Source organism: Dendrobates tinctorius, unplaced genomic scaffold, assembly GCF_039654945.1.
Source record: "Dendrobates tinctorius isolate UK_male_01 unplaced genomic scaffold, ASM3965494v1 ptg000047l, whole genome shotgun sequence".
Classification (NCBI taxonomy): Eukaryota; Metazoa; Chordata; class Amphibia; order Anura; family Dendrobatidae; genus Dendrobates; species Dendrobates tinctorius.
The window spans coordinates 10,604,888-10,627,771 of NW_027361715.1; the positions used below are offsets into that span (position 1 = coordinate 10,604,888).

Here is a 22,884-nt window from a genome sequence, read left to right on the forward strand (position 1 = left end):
CTTCACTTCCTGAGCAGTTGCCATCATTGCTTTCTCATTGGGAGTTGCAGGGCATCAATAGAAGCCCCATTTACAGGAGGAAACAGCCCCCTGCTGTGCCTAAAATCACTTCCAAAGCTGATCTGAGGGTGCTAGGACCCAGAAGTTCTGCTTTATGTAGCAGACACCTAGTGATCATATGCACACCAGGTTCTACAGATGCATCATTGTAACCAGCATAAGGGAAGACAGAAGCGGGTATAAACCGTACTTGTCTTCCCAGGAGCAGCGGCTTTGTCTGACCGCTGGAGAGCCAACTTGCTGCCGCTGCATGGCAGAAACCTTAACTCTGCGTCAGGGGTAAAGTCCAGGACCAAGCCTAATAAATGTATGAGCTAAGTCATTATCAGGTTAATCTTCTCATGCTGTTTTCAGCCTTGATATCTGGAAGAAAGTATTACACTGTGAAGTGCTGAGTCGTTTCAGTGGTTGCCCTAATGCCTTTTTTAGTTCAACACAGAACACAATAGTTTATTGTTCCAAATTGGAGCTAATATATTTATATTTTGCAGATGTATTTAGCTCTAAATAGGGTAGAAACTGGAAAAACTATTTGTGATTGAAAAAAAAAAAAAAAAAATATATATATATATATATATATATATATATATATATATGTGTGTGTGTGTGTATATATATATATATATGTGTGTGTGTGTGTGTATATATATATATATATTTCTTTATTTTCAAATAGTACATATTAACACAGTGACCAAAATTGCTTGAAATCTTAGATGTTGTTATATCACGTTGTCACCAAAAACAACAAGAACAGAAAAGCAAGATAACAGACTAGTACCTAGACATATTAAATTCATCATAGAATCATAGAATCGTAGAGTTGGAAGGGACCTCCTGGGCCATCTGGTCCAACCCCCTGCTCAAAGCAGGATTCGCGAAATCATCCCAGTCAGATGTCCATCATGCATTGGACTGGTTCAGGCTGGAATATCTGAAGTGTGGGGAGGGATTGAATAAGGGTCTGATATGTATTAGTTTACAACATATTTGGGAGTTTTTTGTCCATGGGCTATACAGTGGTGAGGGATCAGTAGCCATATGAAATGGCTGTCGTGAAAACGGCTTTGGAATCCACCCAGGTTGTGGCTCCAGTTACCCAAAGTTTCCATCCCTTTAAGAAACTATGGATGGATCCAGGGGTGAAGCATTCCTTGCGAAACGCGCGTCGAGTGCGGTGGGACCCCTCTATACACTTTGTGACTTGGGAATGTTGTGGGAAATTTTTATCTTATGTACTTTGTCTTCACGTGTGTGTGTGTGTGTGTGTGTGTGTGTGTACACTGACTTTTGTGTATAGAAATACAAGAAGTAGAAGGGGCTATTAGAGGCATGGTCTGGTTACTGTCACGGTCTGGACTTCGGTTGTCTGTGTCTCCCTTGTCCACTAGGTGGCACTGAGCACAGGTGTAGGCACATACAATGGGGAATCTGTGCCATTAGCCAGTAATGTGCACTTTACAGGAAGTGGGGGGTTTATGACTAATTTCTGCTGAATAAGTCCGTACTGGGTAGCAGCTTCTCTCTCCCTGGGAGGACATTGTACAGCACACAATGGGTCTGCTACACAGGGTCTGCCCTGTGATGGAGAACGGTTACAGAGGCCAGAGATTAGTGGAAAAGGTTCGTTCACACTGGCTTATAACTCGTGCTATTTTTTATTTTCTTATGCCAATTCAGCATGAGAGAAAAATCACAGCATGCTGCGGGTGTGTCCAATTGTCGGGTCACGAGCATACAAGTCTATGGGTGTGAATGAAACATCAGACTGTACTTGGATGTCATCCGAGTGCAGTCTGATGTACGCGCACAGAGACAATGGAGAAATTTAAGTTCTCAGTCTTCTCCGCACTTGTACTGAGATTCTCTTATGCGAGGGAATGGGACCACCATAAGATGGCACTCAGATCAGACTGACAGATTTTGAGCCAAGTGTCATTAGCATAATCGGCCCGATTATCTGGCATGAGACCACATACGACAGTGTGAACGAGCCCTAACAGCTGGGCTCAGAACCTGAAGAATAAATGTCAACTGGTGACCTACCGCAAACCTTTCCAGAATGCTTGCCTTTTGGGATTGTCAGCAGAAGGAATATTTATGACCTCTCCTCAGGATAGGTCCTAGGATGTTGACCGCTGGAACCTCCGCACTTAGTATGGAGCATTACAGTGAACTCGTGCTTAAAGGGATTGCCCAGGATTAAAAAACATGGTTCCTTTCTTCACACAGGTTGTGTTTAATGCTGTCAAAGTAAATGGTGCAATACCACAGCCAACCAGCAGTCAGGTGTGGTGCTGTTTTTTTTTTTTTTTGCAAGAAATCAGCTGTTTTTCCTAATCCTGAATATTCCTTTCAGCCACTGTAATGTGCAAACCAATGAGTTTTTGGTAGGAAGACATGATGACCCGGGACCCTCCATACTGATTAAACATGCATCATGTATGGAACCATGCAGAAGATGATCTGTTACAGGGCTAATATATTGTAGGGTTTTATTTTAGTATTTGACATGCATACAGTGGCTTACGAAAGTATTCACCCCCTTTGGTGTTTAGCTCCCTCACGACCTAGGATATCACTCTCCTTTTGAGGGTTTGCATCGGTTCATGTAAAGAACATGCCTACCACTGTGAACACTTGGTTTTCTTCTTATTGTGAAGCAAACCACAAATAAGACAAAATATCTGAAGACTTCAGTGTACATAACTATTCACCCCCTAAAGTCAGTACTTTGTAGAGCCTCCTTTTGCAGCAATTACAGCTGCAAGTCGCTTTGGATAACTCTCTATGAGCTTTCCACATCTTACCACTGGAATTTTTACCCATTCCTCAAGGCAAAACTGCTCCAGCTCCTTCAGGTTAGATGGCTTCCTCTGGGGAACAGCGATCTTCATGTCTGGCCACAGATTCTCCATTGGATTAAGGCCTGGTCTTTGACTGGTCCACTCCACCTGGTCTTTGACTAGTCCACTCCAAAACATTTACATGTTTCCCCTTAAACCACTCAAGTGTTGCTTTAGCAGTATGCTTTGGGTCATTGTCTTGTTGGAAGATGATCCTCTGCAGTCTCAGATCACCGACAGACTGAATCAGGTTTTGTTCAAGAATATCCCTGTATTTCACACCATCCATTTTCCCCTCGACTCCCTGCTGTTGAAAAACATCCCCACAGCATGATGCTTCTACCACCATGTTTCACTGTGGGCGTATGTACAGATAAAAATAAGTAAAAATCCAAGGAGGGGGGGGACTTTTGCAAGTCACTGTATTTCTGTAACGAGGTTGTCTAACCTTCATGCCTTCAGGGGTGGCACTCGCCTGATGGAGCGGTCACTACATTGCTGTACTGCACATACATCTGATGCAGCAAGCAGAGGCAGGGGCTTTGCTTTGCCAGACGCAGTAATCCTGCTGGCTCAGAAAGCTCTATATCCAAAAGCTTGTAAGCACGGAGCCCTGTGCCTAGGAGACTGGGCCACCGCTGGTGCAGAGGTGGCCGGCAACCATGACAACACATTGTACGCAATAGAATTCTCCATGAATGGTGGAATTTATTAATAAGTGGAATTGTTTCTAGAAATACTTTGCAATTTTACTCAGAATTTGCACCGACCCCCTCCCCTTTTTTTTTTTTTTTTTTTTTTTCCAGCCAATAATGTCCATCATAGTTTTAATATAAACTTCAATTATTTTCCAGACATTGCAAAGAAATATTTCCGTCTGGCAGAGGCGCTGTACTATAAGGTTGTGGAGTCTGTTGTCGAGCGGGAGAAGAAACGTCTGGGCGATGTGGATCTGTCTGTAAGTGGAAACCTTCAGTCTTCAATTTATTATTCCTGGAAGGAGAAAATCAAAAGAAAAAAGATAATGGCGGCTTCTCCGAGCACAGTTACAAGACCCCGTTAGGCCTTGGGATAAGTCATCCGTTTCCAGTCAGCGTTCAGCGGACAGCTGGTCTCTAGACAGCTTCTCTTGGAAGAAGGATTGCTGCCTCCAGTAGGTGGCACTACAGGCCATGTTATACTCTTATGAGGCCATACTTTTTCCCACGGAGCATTGCATGGCCTGTTAATCTCTCCACACCAGCTTGGAGGTCTTTTTAAAGTGAAACTTTACCCCTAAACCTTTCATTGCCAACCTCTCTCCTACTTTGTACTGATGAGGGGCAAAGACCCTGAAATGGGTGTCAAAAAAGGAGATCTATTCTTTGTGAAGAGGATACTGGTTTGGCTTTGTGTCATCAAGACCCCCCATTGCACTTTAGTTAGTCCACTTTAGTTAGTCCAGCAGCTCTCCTGTCCGACTCTCTCCCACACCGGAGCTCTCGCTCTGCGAAGTATTCTGAGAGCTGCTGCCAGACCTCTCTGCTGGGGCTCCTGTGCGGGAGAACAGAGAGATCAGCAGTCTTAAGTTGTACATGGCGGATGTTGAAGTCAGAGGCCCCCATTCAGATGAAGCTGTCTGCCGAATCTATCGCTTTCAGCGGGTTCAGCCGACATTAATCTAATGTGTAGATTGGGCTTATGTTTTGTGGCCAGCATCTTTAAAGGGACATTAATAATTAGATTCTGAATGGGTTAATATTACTGTCATCTGTAGTTTGTGATTAGTCAAGTATCAGCGAACGCTGTGTAGTTTAGTCGTAGAAGTGTTTTATCTACCTGGATATTCGGCAGCTCAGTGGTATTGGCGCTGTATAAGCAAGGAAAATCACTAAAATTGTAGTTTTGCATTTCATCATGATCAATCATTCCTGATCTGTTGCAGAACATCCTGGAGCAGGAAATCTTCCATAAATCGCTGATCGCCTGCTGCCTGGAGGTGATCATCTTTTCATACAAGCCTCCCGGCACGTTCCCACGGGTAATAGTCATGTTTGACCTGGCACCCTACCATTTTTACAAGGTATGTATAGAAGATGAATGATTAGTGTCACTCCGGTGTGTAACCTTGAGGGTGCAGGACTGATCTCTGACCATGCGGAACGAACCCTCGTCTGTGACCCCCCCCCCCCCACACACACACACACACACACACACACACACACACCCTGCTCACATACAGTACGCCCCCTCTATATAGTGAAGGGCTGCAGTTTGTTCTAAAAAGGCAAACTGTACTTTACTTCACTTCCCCTCCCCAGGTCCAGCGCTGAGTTTCTGCCTGCGCAGTGTTGGGAATTGTCTGCAGCGCTAACATTGTCTGCAGCACTGCTGACGTAATCAGAGAGCTCACCTGGTCATGCTGTTAACTTGGGCAGAGACACTCAGTTCATTTAATGGCTGCAGTGCTGGCAATGGGACATCACTACTGCAGACAATCAGTCACTGGGAGCAGCAGTAGAAAATTCAGTTCTTGACCTGGGGAGAAGGAGTAAAGAACAAGTTGTTTGCTTAAAACAAACTGGGCCAAGTGTTTTCCGAATCTGAGAGAGCCTGTTTAAGGAGTGATATGTGCAGGATCTCTGAGAACCTAGATTTTTAGTAAAGAAACATGGTTTTGATGTCTCTGTCTGTCAGTTTAGATGTAACCTATTGTTTGTCTCACAGGTAATTGAGCTTGTTATCAAGGCAGAAGATGGTTTATGTCGAGAAGTCGTAAAACACCTGAATCAGATCGAAGAGCAGATTCTGGAGAGTATGGCGTGGACTCCGGACTCTCCTCTGTGGGACAAGATTAAAGACAATGATGGAAAAGTTCCTCTCTGTGAAGAGGTGCGAGAACTTGGAGCTGTAATAAAACTTATCCAGTTCTGTACAGTGGGAGCAGATAAATGGCACAGGCTCAGGAGCTGAGCCTTCTTCATTCCCAGCAGATGAAGGCTGTGTTATTCAGCCATCATCTGCCTCTAACATCTGGACTGTTAAATGCCGCTGTTATTCTCCGGCTGCTTCATTAACCGTGCACAGTACAGGGGGTACACCATTCTAAGCTCCCTTGACACAAAACACAATGTTTCGATAGGTTGAAGACATCTGTGGCTGTCACGACAGAGACCCTATGACTCGGGTGATCATGAGAGAGACCATAATTTGTGCTGTATACAGCAATGCTATAGTATGGCAGAATATAGTACAATCACAGATTTCAGTCTCCTAAGGGTCAAAATACAATAGAGAGTACAAAAAAGTATTGGAGATTAAAGAAACTAACGGTTAGAATCCACTCCTCTTCCCATTTTAAAAATAAAGGTCCTAACAATAAATGTACACATGTGGTACCTCCACATGCATAAAGTCCGGTCAGAATATTAAATTAATTTATTAACCCAATCGGTAAAAACTGTAATGAGAAAAAAACGAAACCCCAAAAAACAATTGCAGATTTGCTTTTTTTTCTTTTACAATTTCACTACTCTTTGGAATTTTTTTTTTCCCTTTTTCAGTACATTCTATAATAAAATAAATGTAATTCAAAAAGTGTTACTTGACCCTCAAAAAAAAAAGCAAAGAAAACAAAACAAGCCCCCACATCATGAATCTGTCTCTGCCTCTTTTGTCCAGGTAATGCACCCCCATCATTTTGAAGGAGCTGTTTGTAGCGGCATACCGGGATCATCCGCTCCTCTTAGCTCAAGACGAGTCAATGAGATCCGAACAGATGCATCCGGTTTGGGAAAAAGTGCGTGAGGTTTACATCAAACTGTTCATTACCTAATCGGAAGGATTCTTGCAGATCATAAAATCTATGTCCTTTTATACCTACAGACCTTTCTTCTTCTTCGCCTACCTTATTTGACCGATATAGTTCGCCCATAGCTGGCACGGCGTGCCGCCGTCTCTTCATTGACGCCGATAGTCCATCTGACGATGGTAGTCCAGCACAAGCCTCTCCGCACTCCACTGCTGAGTCTACTCCGTCTCCTGTTCCTGGGCAGACCCTGGTAACAATGGCCACTGCCACAGTAACGGCAAATAATGGGCAAACCCTCACTATCCCGGTACAAGGTGAGACCTACAGAAGGTCATATATCTCATAGAAGACAAGTGGTTTCTGGTGGTGATCGTCTCCTTTTTGTTATCCTGCTGCCAGGTATTGCTAATGAGAATGGTGGGATCACGTTTTTCCCAGTACAAGTCAGTATGAGTGGACAGGCTCGTAGTGTGTCAACGTCCATTCAGCCTCTCACCGCCCAGGCTCTCGCTGGCCCGATGACCACACAACAGATGCAGGGTGCAGGACAAGTAACGACCCCTCCGGTCCCAGCTTCTCCAGGACAACAGAATGTCAGCAGCAAACTGAAGAAAGTCGGGTCGCTGGCTCTCTTCTGTAGAAGGGTACGAGCCCAAAAAATTCCCTTAAATTTTGGACCAATTACATTTTTTTTCTCCGCTTTCTATCTCCATTCTTGATTGTTGGTTTCATAAACTTGGGATGTAAATCTTCCTAATAAATTGTGGAAAAATTGGCCCACTATCTATTGTGTAGGGTGGTGTTCTGACACTCCAACAAAGGCAGATATTGGGGTGGGGCAAGGGGAAATATTGGGCTGGTTGAAGACCAGCTATTCTTCCTATTTGAGTGTACATGAGAATATATCCTACACAGGTAGGTCTGGCTTTTCATGATTTAAGCTTTCAACCACTGTCTAAAATGTATGGCTCCTAAAGGAGTGTTCACACTCTGTGTCCCTTTATTCCCAGGTTTACCATTTAGCCAGTGTTCGCCTCCGAGATCTCTGCCACAAGCTAGAGATTTCTGATGACCTTCGGAAAAAGATCTGGACTTGCTTTGAGTTTTCCCTTGTCCATTGTTCAGACCTGATGAAGGGCCGACATCTGGACCAGCTTTTGATGTGTGCTGTGTATGTGATGGCGAAGGTGAGGCAGTGAAAAATGGGACTTTTTATTTCTTCAATATTTGTAACATTCAATTTGAAAATCATTAAAATTCTCTTTCTGGTTAAAACATCATTTTTTTTAAACTTTAAAATGAAGAAATTGTCAGTCTAACAAGTACCTGATAACATTTTATCATTGCAGTTTAGTTTTTTATTTTTTATTTTTAATATACAACTTCTTTTGAACAGGTAACTAAAGACGACACATCCTTTCACAACATCATGAGATGTTATCGGACACAGCCTCATGCTAAGAGTCATGTAAGTGCAAAGCCAAAAACAGAGTTGGAAGAATAAGCCAAAAAGTAGTTTACCACCAAATACCTTTATCCATACACAGGATAGATGATGGATCTCTGATAACTTCATAATATCTGGATAGTTAAAGGGCTATCCTCATGTTATTAAATGGCATTAGTTTTTTAGACTGAAAATAAGCAAGTTTGCAGATGACTTGCTTTTTAATTTGCAGTTATTCTCCTGCAATGAAAGCTTTTGTCTTTATTAGTGTACAGCTGGTTTCCATGGAGCTTGGCCACCAGACCATAGCTGAGTATGTGTAGTTAGATCCTAGGAGAGGATTTACCTCCTCACATCCCACTCGGCTCTCTCCAACCCATTGATTTCTATACAGCAGTTGGCTGCTCGCCTCCTTCTCATTGCTCTCTGCACTTGAGCTGTTATCAGTCCTGTAGACTCTCAATTCCTGTCCCCCAGCATAGGCCGTTTCCAGAGCAATTCTTCTAATCACTGCTCTCACTTTCCTGAGCTGTGTGCTTGTTCAATGGCTGTGATCTGAGTCTACACTGTTATCACTAAACTAACACATAGACATAACACACTCACAGACTGTTAATGTGAGGAAGCTCTTGGATCAAAACTGTCATTCATGGAGGAGCACCCACCCTCCAAGCAACCATAAAGTGTTAAGCTGTTCAAGTGACAACTTGAGAATACTCCTTTTAATATCATCCTTTTATAATTAGATTCTCCTTATTATTCTTATCAATATATATGTTGGGTGCTTTAAGCATTCCAAGGTGCAGCTGTCACATGCGGTTAATGGCCAAGCCCACATGTGGCCACCAATGAGTGTGAAGACTGTGTGGCTTCCATAATTTATTTTCCAGTACTGACTTTCACCCAAGCTTCCTCTTATCCTCACTACTTCATAATCTGTGACAAGCCACATAAACTTATCATACATTGACAAATTGGTGATAGTCTATTGCAGGCTAAAGCTGTGCTTGATCCTGGGCAGACATTTATCAAGAGAGACATCTGTGTGCACACTAGGGTGACCGAATCTCATATGGGGGGGAAAAAAGTGTTGGAATCTTGTCCGTCTGGACCCCACAAAACGATTCCCCTTTCCAGATATTGAGATAGACAAAATTTGAGCTCGATCAAACAACGTTAACCCGTGCCGCTCGTCGCGCAAAGTTTGAAAAAATCCAAACTGAGGTTTTTTAAGATTTAGGTATTTTGCATAGTCTGTTAGACTATAAAGAATGTGGCAACAACATTGCAGAAATAGCCCTGACCAAATTTTCGAACCATTTTTGGTATTTGAATGCAGAGTTGGTGGGATTATCGTTTTTTGATCCCACCATTACAGACAATGAAAAGTTGTTAATGGCTAATAAATTGCTCAGTAGCACAGATGAACCATCAGAGCACGCTAACCTACATGAGTTGATAATTTTACATAGTTATCTAATCTATTCTAGAGCTTTTGTTAAAGTAGTTTTTGAAACGTCAGAATATAATGCTCGGCATTTGCTTACAACTTGCAGGACATATTGCTTTTGTTCTTCATCTTTTGTCAGAAGGTCGTTAAAGTCGGTTACTTCCTACCTCTTTTAATTTTTCTTTCCTAACTTTTGGCTTTACAACCCTAGCGTGCTCTGATGGTTCATCTGTGCTACTGAGCAGACTATGCAAAATACCTAAATCTTAAAAAACCTCAATTTGGATTTTTTCAAACTTTGAGCGACGAGCGGCACGGGTTAACGTCGTTTGATCGAGCTCAAATTTTGGCTATCTCAATATCTGGAAAGGGGAATCGTTTTGTGGGGTCCAGACGGACAAAATTCCGACATCGATTTTTTTTGCGGTCACCCTAGTGCACACTGTTTCTACATGGAAATTAATTTTTTTTTTTATAGTCCTCTTTGTTGTATTACTTGGTGGAGAAAAGCTTGCCTATGCAACCAAAGCTCAGAAATTTATTTTATTACAAAAAGAACCTATAGTTTATCTCCCTTTCTCATACTTAGGTGTACAGAAGTGTCCTTATAAAATCCAGGAGAAGGCGGCAGCAATCTGGTGGAAGTGACCGTGCACAGACGGGCTCCCCGATAGAGACCAATAAAGAGCTGGGTACGGCCACTCATTACTTATAGAGGTGGACTCCTGTTCCCGGTTGTTGTGATGGATTATGAACCCCTGCGCCATCACCAGTATGAGGCACTAGTGGCACACAGCATTTCACTGCAATCTTTGTGATCAGTGATCACAGGGAGGAGTGGTTTATTGTGTCAGTGTTATTTTATTCCATGTTTTTTGGAAAATTAAACCTCCTCTTCAGTACTATATGTCAAAGGACAATCCATGCAAACTTTTTTTTTGTAAGATTAATGGGGCTCAAATAAGAAAAAAAAGGAATAATGTAAAAAAAATCCTGAAGACCCAGATCAGCATTATAATATGTAAAGGGGTTGTCCCAGGAACAAAGTACATTTTAGTATAATAATATTAATTATAAGATCCGCAATTTTATGTGTTAGAAAACTTTTTCCTGTGTTGAGGTAATCTTATAAATGGCAATGCAGAGCTTCTCCAGTTCATGATCAGCAGATACCAGAGCGCCGGCCAAGGTGGGGTAGCATAAGTCACTTGTGATCAGTGAATATACAGGACCACAAAGCAGGGGCCTCTCTTTTCTCTGCATGTTTTATCACAGGAGTGAGTGTTTCTGCTGTGCCTTCAGCTCACTGAGCTCATCATATATTAAGTCAGTGACAAAGGAGCTCCACGGCCACTGAGCCTGTATGACACTGACTTGATTTATGATGAGCTCATAGGGCTGGAGACACAGCATAAACACACACACTCCTGTGATAAAACAGGTAGGGAAATGTGTTACCTCAGAGAGCGTAAGCTGTGTGCCCCAGCTGTTTCGTCTATATTCTTTTTTTGTAACATATCTAATTATGACCTTTATGATTCCAAGATCTGTTGGTTACAATGTACTTGTTCGTGGAAAACCACCATTAAGAACTTGAGATTTATTAATTGGAAAGACAAGGAAGATTAACTATAACTCACTTTTTGATGATTTTACTCTAGTCCTGGCCAGCTCTGCTAGGAGGGTCATGTCTGACATGTTCTTCATTATTCACCCCAATGAAAAGTATTGTAAATGTTGACACATGTTCTACAGTCTGACTGATGTATATTTCTGGCAGCAGCGAGCGGGAACTGACAAAATGGCCACGTTCAGTAAGAGTTACAAGCCCCTTGATGGATTTGGTGTTACTTACTCCAGTTGACTCTTCATAAACACTGACCTGCAGAATGTCTGACCTCCGCGGTAGGGAGAACCTCGCTGTCCCTCTATATTTGGAGTGACTCCTTTCTGTTTCTGTGTAGGCAGCAGAGAGCCCAGTCCGGTAATGCGGTCCAGCAGTACTCTGCCGATACCCCAGCCCAGCAGCGCTCCCCCGACTCCGACACGACTAAGTGGAGCAAGCAGTGACCTGGAAGAAGAGGAAAGAGGAGACCTTGTCCACTTCTACAACAACATCTATATTGGAAACATGAAGAGCTTTGCCCTGAAATATACCAACGCGGTAAATGCCGTCACACAATGCCTACCGGTTTTCTTAGTGCAGCCTGTCTAGTCGTGGCCACGTCTCTTTGGAACTTGTGCCACTTAGCGCAAGAAAAGTTAGGTAGAAAGACAGATTACTTCTTCTCTAGGCATTTTCTAACTCTAGACTGCTTGAAGGGGTTTTCCTCTGCTTAAATCCGTGAGCCCCCGAGTAAAAAAAAAAAAAAAAAGCGTACACTGTTACGCCAGTGCAGCTTCAGCGATGTTGGCGCCTTGTTTCCCAGCGCTAGTGTGACATTGGCTGCAGTGCTCACATGACCACTGTGAGACAAGGCGCCTACATTCCTGAATCTCTCTGGACCCCTATGATAAAGAGACAAACAAAGTGTATCTCGTTTTGAGATAGACCAGGCATCCCCAGTCTGACATCTTTTTTTCACTCTGTTTTTGTCTTACAGAATGAAGCTACCCCACTCTCTCCTTATCCTTCCATGCGGATCTTGTCTTCTCGCCGTGTGCAGTTGTCTCACAATCACCCCATCTACATCTCCCCACACAGTGAGGATTCTTCCACGCTGTCACCCAAGGAAAAGATCTCATATTATTTTAACCTCAGCCCTGCAACAGTAAGTCTGACACACACACTTTTAGATGCTAGTATCTACATAGAGACCCCTTTACATCTGTCTGCTAAGATGAGATATAATGGGTAGTCCCATGTCATCCATAAAAACGAGGTAGCACCCCACACTCTGCTTCTCTTGAGCCTAGGATTACAGAAGTAGCAAACAAATAAGCCCAACTGAAAGTGACCTAATAGGCTGTTCATGACTCTGCCGACACCCCTGATTGGTAGCTTGCTGACAATTGGTGGTGGGGACGGTTGACTAGGACGCACGAGACATCTAGTCCATCAGTAATAATGTACTGATAATATTGAAACTACAGCAAGCGCCACGTCCATAGATCCAGTGTTTCTGCCCCTACATTGTGCTTCTCTTAGATTACACAGTGAAAGCCTGCTGACAGATTATCTTTAAACCCAATAACTGAATGTGTGAAACCATGGTAGTGTCGGTTTATTAGAAGAAAGCCTTCATAAAGAAATTAAATTCTAAATTTATGTGTCGATAAAATGCCCCTCGGTAAATGTGCTATTGGCTTTAACCAACAGAGATTGCAAGAGATCAACAGCATGATCAGAACAGGGGAGACCCCAACCAAGAAGCGAGGGATTGTGTTGGAAGATGGAAATGAGTCTCCAGCAAAGCGGATATGCCCAGAAAACCATAGCGCCCTCTTCAGGAAACTTCAAGACGTGGCTAATGACAGAGGCGCTTTCTGTACCAGCTAGATGGGTGGCTTGTACTGGCTTCAGTATTTCATAGATCCTAATATATATAATAATTCTGTAACCATATGTAATGGAGACCCCAGGACTGTAAAGTGTGGAGCATTTATGGTAGGAGGGGCTCACACTTCTATATACGCAGCTGAGCGCTTAGGCAGGAGGTCTGCCCAGAGGTTGCACTAGAAATGTCATACCCACAAAGAAGCCCTCGACATTGATGTATAGGCAGGAAATATGGCCGATGAGACCAGATGAAGCATTAATACAGACGTGTATGTGGGGTGGTGGTCCGATGGTACAGCCTGTGGACGCTATAGCATCGTGCTGCACCTCTTCAAATCTGCAGTAAATCCATATCTGCACTCTCCAGAGGGGGGTAGGAAACTTATTATTGATCATAGATACACAGTATACACCGGTACACCCACGGTGTAGGACGGCAGCACACAAGTTCCTTCGGCTAAGCCGTCTCTGTATGAATTACAGTAATTCTCCACTCCAGGTGCCATATTAATGTTAGTAGCCTGCGGGCCCCATACAGAAGAGATGGCTTCCTGTCGATCCTCCATGCTCAGTAGAGAGAGCTCCCATGTTGTTGGAGAGCAGTTTCCCAACTCCTTTGGCGATGGCTGATCTTGCCGAGAACTAAAGGATTTGCACTTCAAAATCAGAAATACTGGATTTTTACCCCCCCATCTCATTAATTGGGAAACAGTGGGATAACCCCATACACATTAAACTCAGCCAAGCTCACAGATGGCAGTAGCAGGTTCGGCCAAGGTTTGGAATTCTGCTGGTAAGACTTAATGCCCCCCATACACTTTGGACAATCTTGGGGTGACCAGATCACTGCTGTGACCACGTGGCTGGGGGACGTTCAATAAGATATAAACTCCTTAACCCTGAGTCAGGCTTTAGAAGTGATGGGCTAGGCCTACGCCATTGTAAGGGAGCATCAAGATGGTCTGGGCATTGGATGGCAGCGCACGCCCTCTCTGCGGGTCTCCTGAGCTGAGCGTCACAGATTCATGTTGAGAAACCCACGGCCAGTCCGTGCATTGCGGTCTGATTTCTGACTGATTTGCTCGGATGTTTGAACGCGCCCTAAGAGTAGATATCTTGTCATATAGGCTACTAGTACAGAGGCTGCAAGGTTTCTTAGGGTACATGGAGTAAGAGGAGCACCCTCGGCAATAAATGGCAGAACGATGACAACATATAGGAGCCCTAATCAAGTAGCACTTAAAATATGTCCTCTGTATAAGGTCTCGTCCTATAGGAGCATGTCAGATGCGTGTTTTGAGACTTCGGCAGGACACGTGATGTTCCTTACACAATGCCCCCGTGGTGCTGATGACTTATCTGCATTCTGATTTTATGGAGCTACCTAATGAAATGTAAAGATAGCAAGCGGGTGCCATCTCTTTGGAAAAAGAATAATATATATTATAATATATATGTCATGTGAAAAATAAGGTAAGGGCTCCGTGTCCAGGGCTGTGCTCAGTACATTAGAGGAGCCGTCATCTTTCCTGGTGTTATTTTAACCATCTTACTATTAGTAATACAGTAATCTTCATAAAAGTAGTGTTCTTCAGTGTTGTAAGTATCGGATTAAATGGGGACACCGGGGATGGGGTGCACACAGTTTATCTATTTTTTTTTTTTAATTCATTGTTTGGCACAATACCAGAGTAATGAGATGACGCTAAGTTATCAGAAAAGATGCTCTAGAATTATTACTTTACGAAAAATCCAAGGATTTAGGTGGAGCAACAAGGCAGGAGTGGAGACTGGTCCTCTATAATGGGAGGATGAGGGCATAAAAAGACTGTTCAAACCAAGCACGAGTGCTTAGGGCACCCTTGACGTGGCTGAAGACTTGAGAATAAAGTTGAATTAGTGACACAGGAACTCTTCATTATTTTCCCATTCATTTTATGTTCCCTCACTTGTGGCACCAGATCTCAACATTTTCTGAAAAGATGATATGGATTTTCATCGTAAATATTCCAGCTACATCCGGTCTGTGAGATGTAGTCATTAAGGGCTGCAGTTTTTATTGTAGAATCTGGGGACAAATTTTCTGTTATTAGTTTTTTTTTTTAGTTTCCAGTTTTTGCTTTTTCACATGACTACTAGAATTACAAAGTGATGGCACACGCTTTGCTAGATATGTGTTGGTGCTGGAAAACCTAATATAAAAAAATAGTGTTATTTCCCAAAGGGACAATTGTTAAGGTATAAATTATTTTATTTATTGAATCCTCAGGTGTGGCTTTCCTAACCTGTCCTAAAAGAAGAATAATGCAAATTCTTAGGTATCCCCCCCCCCCCCCCCCTAGTTGTGTCGTATTGGTGGTGGAAATGACCCTTTCTGTACTGTGATGTGGTGACATTCTCTGTGTGTCTGCTTGGAGATGAACAACCCATTGTACACCAGGCTGTGGTGAGCGTCTTCCTTTTCCATTGGAGTAAATGATTATTACAATGAACAACCTCTCCAACCACTGAGGTTGGTCCGTACATGCCCATCAGAAGACCACTTGGTGCCACGTTCCATGCAGGAGACTAAGATAATGTGGGGCATACTAATGCCATAAGCCAGAGATGGACAACTAGTAGCCAGTTGTCGGAGTCAACAGAAAAAACACAAACCACGTTCTCCAGTTGTGGCATTGGGATCAAATCACGAATAGTGGCTGTATGGTGACATGTATGGCCATGACCCAGCCTAGGACAAAGGGTAGTTAGATGGAGAATGATGCATTCTTTTTCATCGGATTTCTACAGATCAGAAATTACTTCTCTACAAAATTTGGAGCCAGCCGTGGATTCCTGGCGCTCCTTTAGGGCAGCAGATTGATGGCTCCGTGTAAACCTCTTGCACACACATGTGAAAAAACTGATGGCACTCGTATGAGAATGACTGACGTGTGAACAAGCACTAATATATATAGGTGCTTCTCACAAAATTAGAATATCATCACAAAGTTACTTTATTTCAGTTCTTCAGTATAAAAAGTGGAAACTCATATATTATATAGAGTCATTACACACAGAGTGATCTATTTCAAGTGTTTATTTCTGTTAATGATGATTATGGCTTACAGCCAATGAAAACCCAAAAGTCATTATCACAGTAAATTAGAATACTTTATAACACCAGCTTGAAAAATGATTTTAAAATCTGAAATGTTGTCCTACTGAAACGTATGTTCAGTAAATGCACTCAACACTTGGTCAGGGCTCCTTTTGCATCAATGCGGCGTGGCATGGAGGCGATCAGCCAGTGGCAATGCTGAGGTGTTATGGAAGCCCAGGTTGCTTGGATAGCAGCCTTCAGCTCGTCTGCATTGTTGGGTCTGGTGTCTCTCATCTTCCTCTTGACAATACTGCATAGATTCTCTGTGGGGTTAAGGTCAGGCGAGTTTGCTGGCCAATCAAGCCCAGTGATACTGTTGTTTTTACACCAGGTATTGGTACTTTCGGCAGTGTGGACAGGTGCCAAGTCCTGCTGGAGAATGAATTCTCCATCTACAAATAGCTTGTCAGCAGAGGGAAGCATGAAGGGCTCTAAAATTTCCAGGTAGATGGCTGCACTGACTTTGGTCTTGATATAACACAGTGGACCTACACCAGCAGATGACATGGCTCCTCAAACCATCACTGATTGTGGAAACTTCACACTAGACCTCCAGCAGCTTGGATTGTGGCCTTCTCCACTCTTCCTCCAGACTCTGGGGCCTTGATTTCCAAATGAAATGCAAAATTTACTTTCACCTGAAAACAACACCTTACAGTCCAGTTCTTTTTCTCCTTGGCCCAGGTAAGAAGCTTCTGGTGTTGTCTGTTGGTCATGAGTGGCTTGACACAAGGAATGCGACACTTGTAGCCCATGTCCTGGATACGTCTGTGTGTGGTGGCTCTTGAAGCAATGACTCCAGCAGCAGTCCACTCCTTGTGAATCTCCCCCAAATTTTTTAATGGCCTTTTCTTAACAATCCTTTCAAGGCTGCAGTTATCCTAGTTGCTTGTGCACCTTTTTCTATCACACTCTTTCCTTCCACTCAGCTTTCCATTAATATGTTTGGATACAGCACTCTGAACAGCCAGCTTCTGTAGCAATGACCTTTTGTGGCTTCCCCTCCTTGTGGAGTGTGTCAGTGACTGCCTTCTGGTCATCTGTCGAGACAGCAGTCTTCCCCATGATTGTGGAGCTACTGAAACAGAATAAGGGACCTTATTAAACGCTCAGGAATCCTTTGCAGGTGCTTTCTGTTAATTCTAATTTACTGAGATAATGACTTTTGGGTTTTCATTGTCTATAAGCCATAATCATCAACATTAACAGAAATAAACATGAAATAGATCACTCTGTAATGACTCTATATAATATGAGTTTCACTTTTTGTATTGAAGAACTGAAATAAATTAACTTTTTGATATTCTAATTTAGTGAGAAGCACCTGTATGTGGCAGTCCGTACACCTAAACCACAGCAGTGTATCAAGTCCAAGGAACTACACATTTAGAGGATACAACCATATTTACAAGTGCATGTTAAAAAGCAACTTTACTAATTCCATTACACTCCCTGCTTTACTATCAGCACGCAAATGTCATATCCATGACCTGCCACATTACCCACAGATGACGACTGGCACCTGTCCACTATATGGCTTTGTGTGTTATCAGATTTTACATAGTTACATAGGTTGAAAAAAGACCCCGGACCATCAAGTTCAATCTTTCTCCACCAATTGTTTATTTGTCACTAAATTAACTATAACCCGCAATGTTATGTGGACTGAGGAAATCCTCCAGCCCTTTTTTAAACACTGTTATAGTGTCGGCCACTATACTACCTCCTGTGGTCGGCATTCCACAGTCTGACTGCTCTAACTGTAAAGAACCCTTTCCTATTTAGCTGCCGGAATCGCCTTTCTTCCACCTGTAATGAGTGTCCCCTAGTCCTCAGTATGCTCTTTGGAAGGTCTAAGTCATGTTCCAGTGTTTTGTACTGGCCACACATATATTTATACATGTAAATGAGATCCCCTCTGAGGCGTCTTTTTTTTTTTTTTTTTTTTAAAGCCCATCCTTTCATCATATGAGAGGCCTTCCATCCCTTGTAATAATCTAGTTGCCGCCTTTGAGTTGACGCTGACTTCTGAATATCCTTTTTAAAATGTGGAGCCCAAAACTGGATCCCATATTCTAGATGTGCCCTCAACCTTAATTATTTATAAGGGTAACGATACGTTGGGATCGCGTAATTTTGTCTCTTTTTATACATCCTAAAATATTGTTTGCTTTTGCAGTTGCTGCTTGACATTGAGTACTGCTGCTCAGCTTACTTGTAACCAGAATACCCAGGACCTCCTCCTGTTCTGTAGTCCCGAGTATACTCCCATCTAATGTATATTCTGCTATAGGATTACTCTGTCCTAGGTGCATTACTCTACATTTATCTACATTAAATCTCATTTGCCAAGTGTTTGCCTATTGGGTCATCTTATTCAGATCATTTTGCAAAATAGTAATGTCAAGGACAGATTTCGTATCCTAGTTTGGTGTCATCAGCAAAGACTGACACTTTACTCTCAATCCCATCCAAAATGTTATTAATAAAGAGGTTAAAAAGAATCGATCCTAGCGCAGATCCCTGTGGTCCCACTGATCTCAGTACAGATCCTTGCAGTCCCCACTGCTCCCACCACAGATTTATGCAGTGCCCACTGCTCCCAGTATAGATCGCTGCGGTACCCACTGCTCCCACCACAGATCCATGCAGTGCCCACTGCTCCCAGCACAGATCCCTGCGGTCCCCACTACTGACTTTATCCCATTTAGAAAATGTACCGTTTCTAACGACTCTCCTGTCATTTAACCAATTCCTTATATAGTTTCCCCCAGTTCTTGCTTCTGTAGCTTCAGTATAAGGCTGTCATGTGGAACTGTATCAAATGACTTTGCAAAGTCCAATAAATCACATCAGCCGCTTTACTTACATCCAGATTTACACTTACCTCCTCATAAAAACCCAACATGTTGGTTAGACACAACCTATCCTTCATGAATCCGTGCTGGTTGTCAGTTATTATATTATTCTCTGCAATATATTTCTGCAGATCATCTCTTATAATGCCCTAAAAAATTTTGCACACTACTGATGTCAGATTTACCGGACAGTAGTTACCTGGATCCACCTTCTTACCTTTCTTATATATCAGTACCACATCAGCCATCCTCCCTGTTACAAGAGAGTCTAAGAATATGACATACAGTGGTCTGGCAATTACTGAGCTCAATTCCCTCAGTATCCGTGGATGAAAGTCATCTGGGGCTGGGGATTTGCAAATACACCAGTTTTCCCTTTGACCAGAGATGGGTGCAGTTTTTCCCATAGTGCATACTGTGGTATGATGGCGCTACTCTGCTAATATATAGTGACATATCATCTGGGATCCAGGAAAGAGGTGTCCTCTGATTCACTTCTTGAGGCTCATTCAGACATTAGTGATTTATTTTCTGATGTGCAAACGTGGTCAGCGTTCTATCAGTATTTTGGATCTGATTTTCAACAGTGTTTGGTAGTTGTCACTTTTTCCCATTTAGCATTTCATAAGGTTTTCTTATATGCAAAAAAAAAAAAAAATCGAAAATATTTCTCAATCTTCTAATAAACTTTCCATGAAAAAAAGACATTATTCTGCTTTCTTATAGAGCAAATTACAGACATTGTCATCACTGTCCCCATTGGGGCTCACAATCTACATTTCCTATCAGTATGTTTGGGGTGACACCGGAGAACCCGGAGGAAATCCACACAAACATGGGGAGGACGTACTTGCTCCTTGCAGATGATGTCCTTGGGGGGGGGATTTGAAGCCAGGACCCCAGTGATGTAAGGCTGAACTGCCCACCACTGAGAACAGTACACTGATTGCCTCTGAATGCTTTACATCTTTTTCCCGGACCCATAGTTGGTTCATTGTCGCGTTTGGTCTGTGACTCAGCTTAGAAGTCAGACATATCTCTGTGTTTTGTGGGTATCACTTGGTTTGCTGTGTGAGCAGCCCCATAGGTTCTAATTGGTACAGGTCCTATCAATATCTGGCATGTGAACGAGGCCTTAGTTTCATCCCCAATCACCTAAATACACGTTGGATCTTGTATTATCTAGCTATTGGTCATGTGCCGGATTTGTGCCTAGATGGCGCCAGACACAAGGCTCAGCCGATACGAAGACACTTCCACCTGGGGAACAAATGTTAGACCGTTTTTTTAAGTATCAAGTCAGAGGATCGGAGGATGAGTGCGTGCTTAACACGGCATGAAATGTAGGACACACTGATCCACCACCATGGCGTTAGGCAGGCTTGGCTTCTCAGACATGGAAAATCGACCATTTGGACATTAAGTCATAAAGTGATTTCTACATTATCTGGGCGATAAATCCAGCAGCGACGAGTGCACAATGGCGCTGGATTCCGTATGCTGCTGATAGACTCCTTCATCGTAGAGGGTGAAGATTCTGATGCAGATTTGCAGGAGAACTTGCTGTTGATTGTCACCATTTTCAATGGTCTCATCTGTGGCAAATCCTCATTAAAATGTCGCTGTGGACAAATCTGTAGCATAAAAGTAAACCCTGAGACAAGCCGTCATTAGAAATGCTATAGAATAGCATTAGGCTATGTGCACACGTAGATTTAGGTCCTGCGGATTTTTCCGCGCGGATTTGGGTCAAAAGACCTGCGGATTAGCCTGCGGTTTAGCCCTGCGGTTTCCCACCTCTACAATGGAGAAGGTGTGAAACCGCAGCGGAATCTGCACAAAAAATTGACATGCTGCCGATTTGAACCTGCAGCAAATCCGCGCAGAAAAATCCGCAGCATGTGCACATAGCCTCATTATCCGTGGATCCCACCAGTAGGACCCTCGCTGATCATAGGTTTTCCTTGCATAGCTGCAGACAACACACTGCGGGGAAATGCAACACCGTCCCGGTAGTCTGCGCAGCTATGGCTGGAGGTGGTGGAGGTGGTGGTAAGAGAGTGATCGCAATATGCCATCCCTCATCAGGATTAATTAACACATTAGTCTCAATTTTAAATTATTGCATACTGCTTATAATAAAGTATAACCTCACGATCTGAGACTACGGTCCTCTCAGATTAAAGAAGAGATACATGCTTTATAATAAAATGTTTTACTTTGTTCAACAAAATCTTTTTTCAAAAAATTAGAAAAGAGTCTGCATGAACATTCACAATGCAGAATCATTAATATATCATAGTATAGAAAATGTCATTGAGCCTGCAACCAAAAAGCATGAGCAGTAAATCCAACTCTGAATGTCTAATCAGTCGGTATAAATCAATATAATGTGCATAACAACCTTAGATAAAATTAAAACAAAACCAATCCTCCTGTAAAAACCTACAATTCATGGGGTATTCGTTGAATGATGATGTTAAATGGTTTTTTCTGGGGTTATTTTACATGCGGATTTTATGCATTCTCTCCAAGTAAGTTGAGTCTAATACTTTCTATATATTTCTTTCACAAAAAACATTTAGCATCATCATTTAACACACACCACAATTAATGAGGTACTGATAAGAAAATATGTAGACCACAATGCCAAAGATTTCACTTCTTACATTACATGAGTGAAGTGATATCTATCGTAAATTCTGCAATAGCTCAGAAATTGGGGAATGCTCGCAGCGTACAGTGCGTGCACTGGGGGGAATAAATATTTGCAGTGAAAGTAACTGCAGACTTTATTTTAGATCAGACAGTATAATCCTCCATACATTATTATGAGTACAACATAGTTCTCCGTAGAGTATTATGAGCACCAAATAGTCTTCCGTAGAGTATTATGAGCACTACATAGTCCCCATACAGCATTATGAGCACCACATAGTCCTCCGTACAGTATTATGAGCACCACATAGTCCTCCATACAGTATTATGGGCACCACATAGTCCTCCACCACAGTATAGTGGACCCCATATATTTCTCCATTCCTTATGAGCCCCATATACTGCTCCATACAGAATAATGGATCCCTTATAATGCTCTATACAGAATAACTGACATCATATATTGCTCCATACAGAATAATGGGCCCCATATAATGCTCTGTATAGAATAATGGTCCCATATAATGCTCTATACAGAATAATTGGCCCCATATAACAATCTATATAGAATAGGCCCCAATGCCCCATATAATGCTCCATACAGAATAATGGGTCCATATAATGCTCCGTACAGAGTAATAGGGCCCATATAATGCTCCGTACATAATGGGCCCAATGTAATGCTCCATATAGAATAATGGGCCCCATATAATGCACCATACAGAATTATGGGCCCCTTAAAATGCTCCATACAGAATAATGGACCCAATACAGTCTAATGCTCTATTCAGAATTATTGGCCCTGTATAATAATCTATATAGAATGGACCCCAATGTCCCATATATTGCTCCATACAGAATAATGGGCCCCTTATAATGCTCCATACAAAATAATGGACGCCATATATTGCTCCGTACAGAATAATGGGCCTCGTATAAAGCCCCATACAGAATAATGAGCCCCGTACAATGCTCTATACCAGGGTTCCCCAACTCCAGTCCTCAAGGCCCGCCAATAGGTCATGTTTTCAGGATTTCCCTTGTATTGTACAGATGATCCAATTATCACCTGGGCAATACTAAGGAAATCCTGAAAACATGACCTGTTGATGGGCCTTGAAGACTGGAGTTGGG

The 22,884-nt window shown here is 42.6% G+C and overlaps 1 protein-coding gene across 2 annotated transcripts in view; it reads left to right on the plus strand.

Moving 5' to 3' along the window:
* Positions 1–18,587, plus strand: part of RBL2 (RB transcriptional corepressor like 2) — a 71,930-nt gene extending 53,343 nt beyond the window's left edge. For both annotated transcript variants that reach the window (XM_073576196.1, XM_073576197.1), the window contains 12 exons: positions 3,761–3,864; positions 4,831–4,968; positions 5,613–5,777; positions 6,567–6,684; positions 6,771–7,010; positions 7,096–7,340; positions 7,707–7,883; positions 8,093–8,164; positions 10,183–10,285; positions 11,558–11,757; positions 12,197–12,364; positions 12,913–18,587. In XM_073576196.1, coding sequence (XP_073432297.1) covers positions 3,761–3,864; positions 4,831–4,968; positions 5,613–5,777; positions 6,567–6,684; positions 6,771–7,010; positions 7,096–7,340; positions 7,707–7,883; positions 8,093–8,164; positions 10,183–10,285; positions 11,558–11,757; positions 12,197–12,364; positions 12,913–13,092 — 1,910 coding nt within the window. In that variant the 3' untranslated portion in view covers positions 13,093–18,587. The remainder of the gene's footprint in view (positions 1–3,760; positions 3,865–4,830; positions 4,969–5,612; positions 5,778–6,566; positions 6,685–6,770; positions 7,011–7,095; positions 7,341–7,706; positions 7,884–8,092; positions 8,165–10,182; positions 10,286–11,557; positions 11,758–12,196; positions 12,365–12,912) is intronic.
* Positions 18,588–22,884: the final 4,297 nt, after the last annotated feature.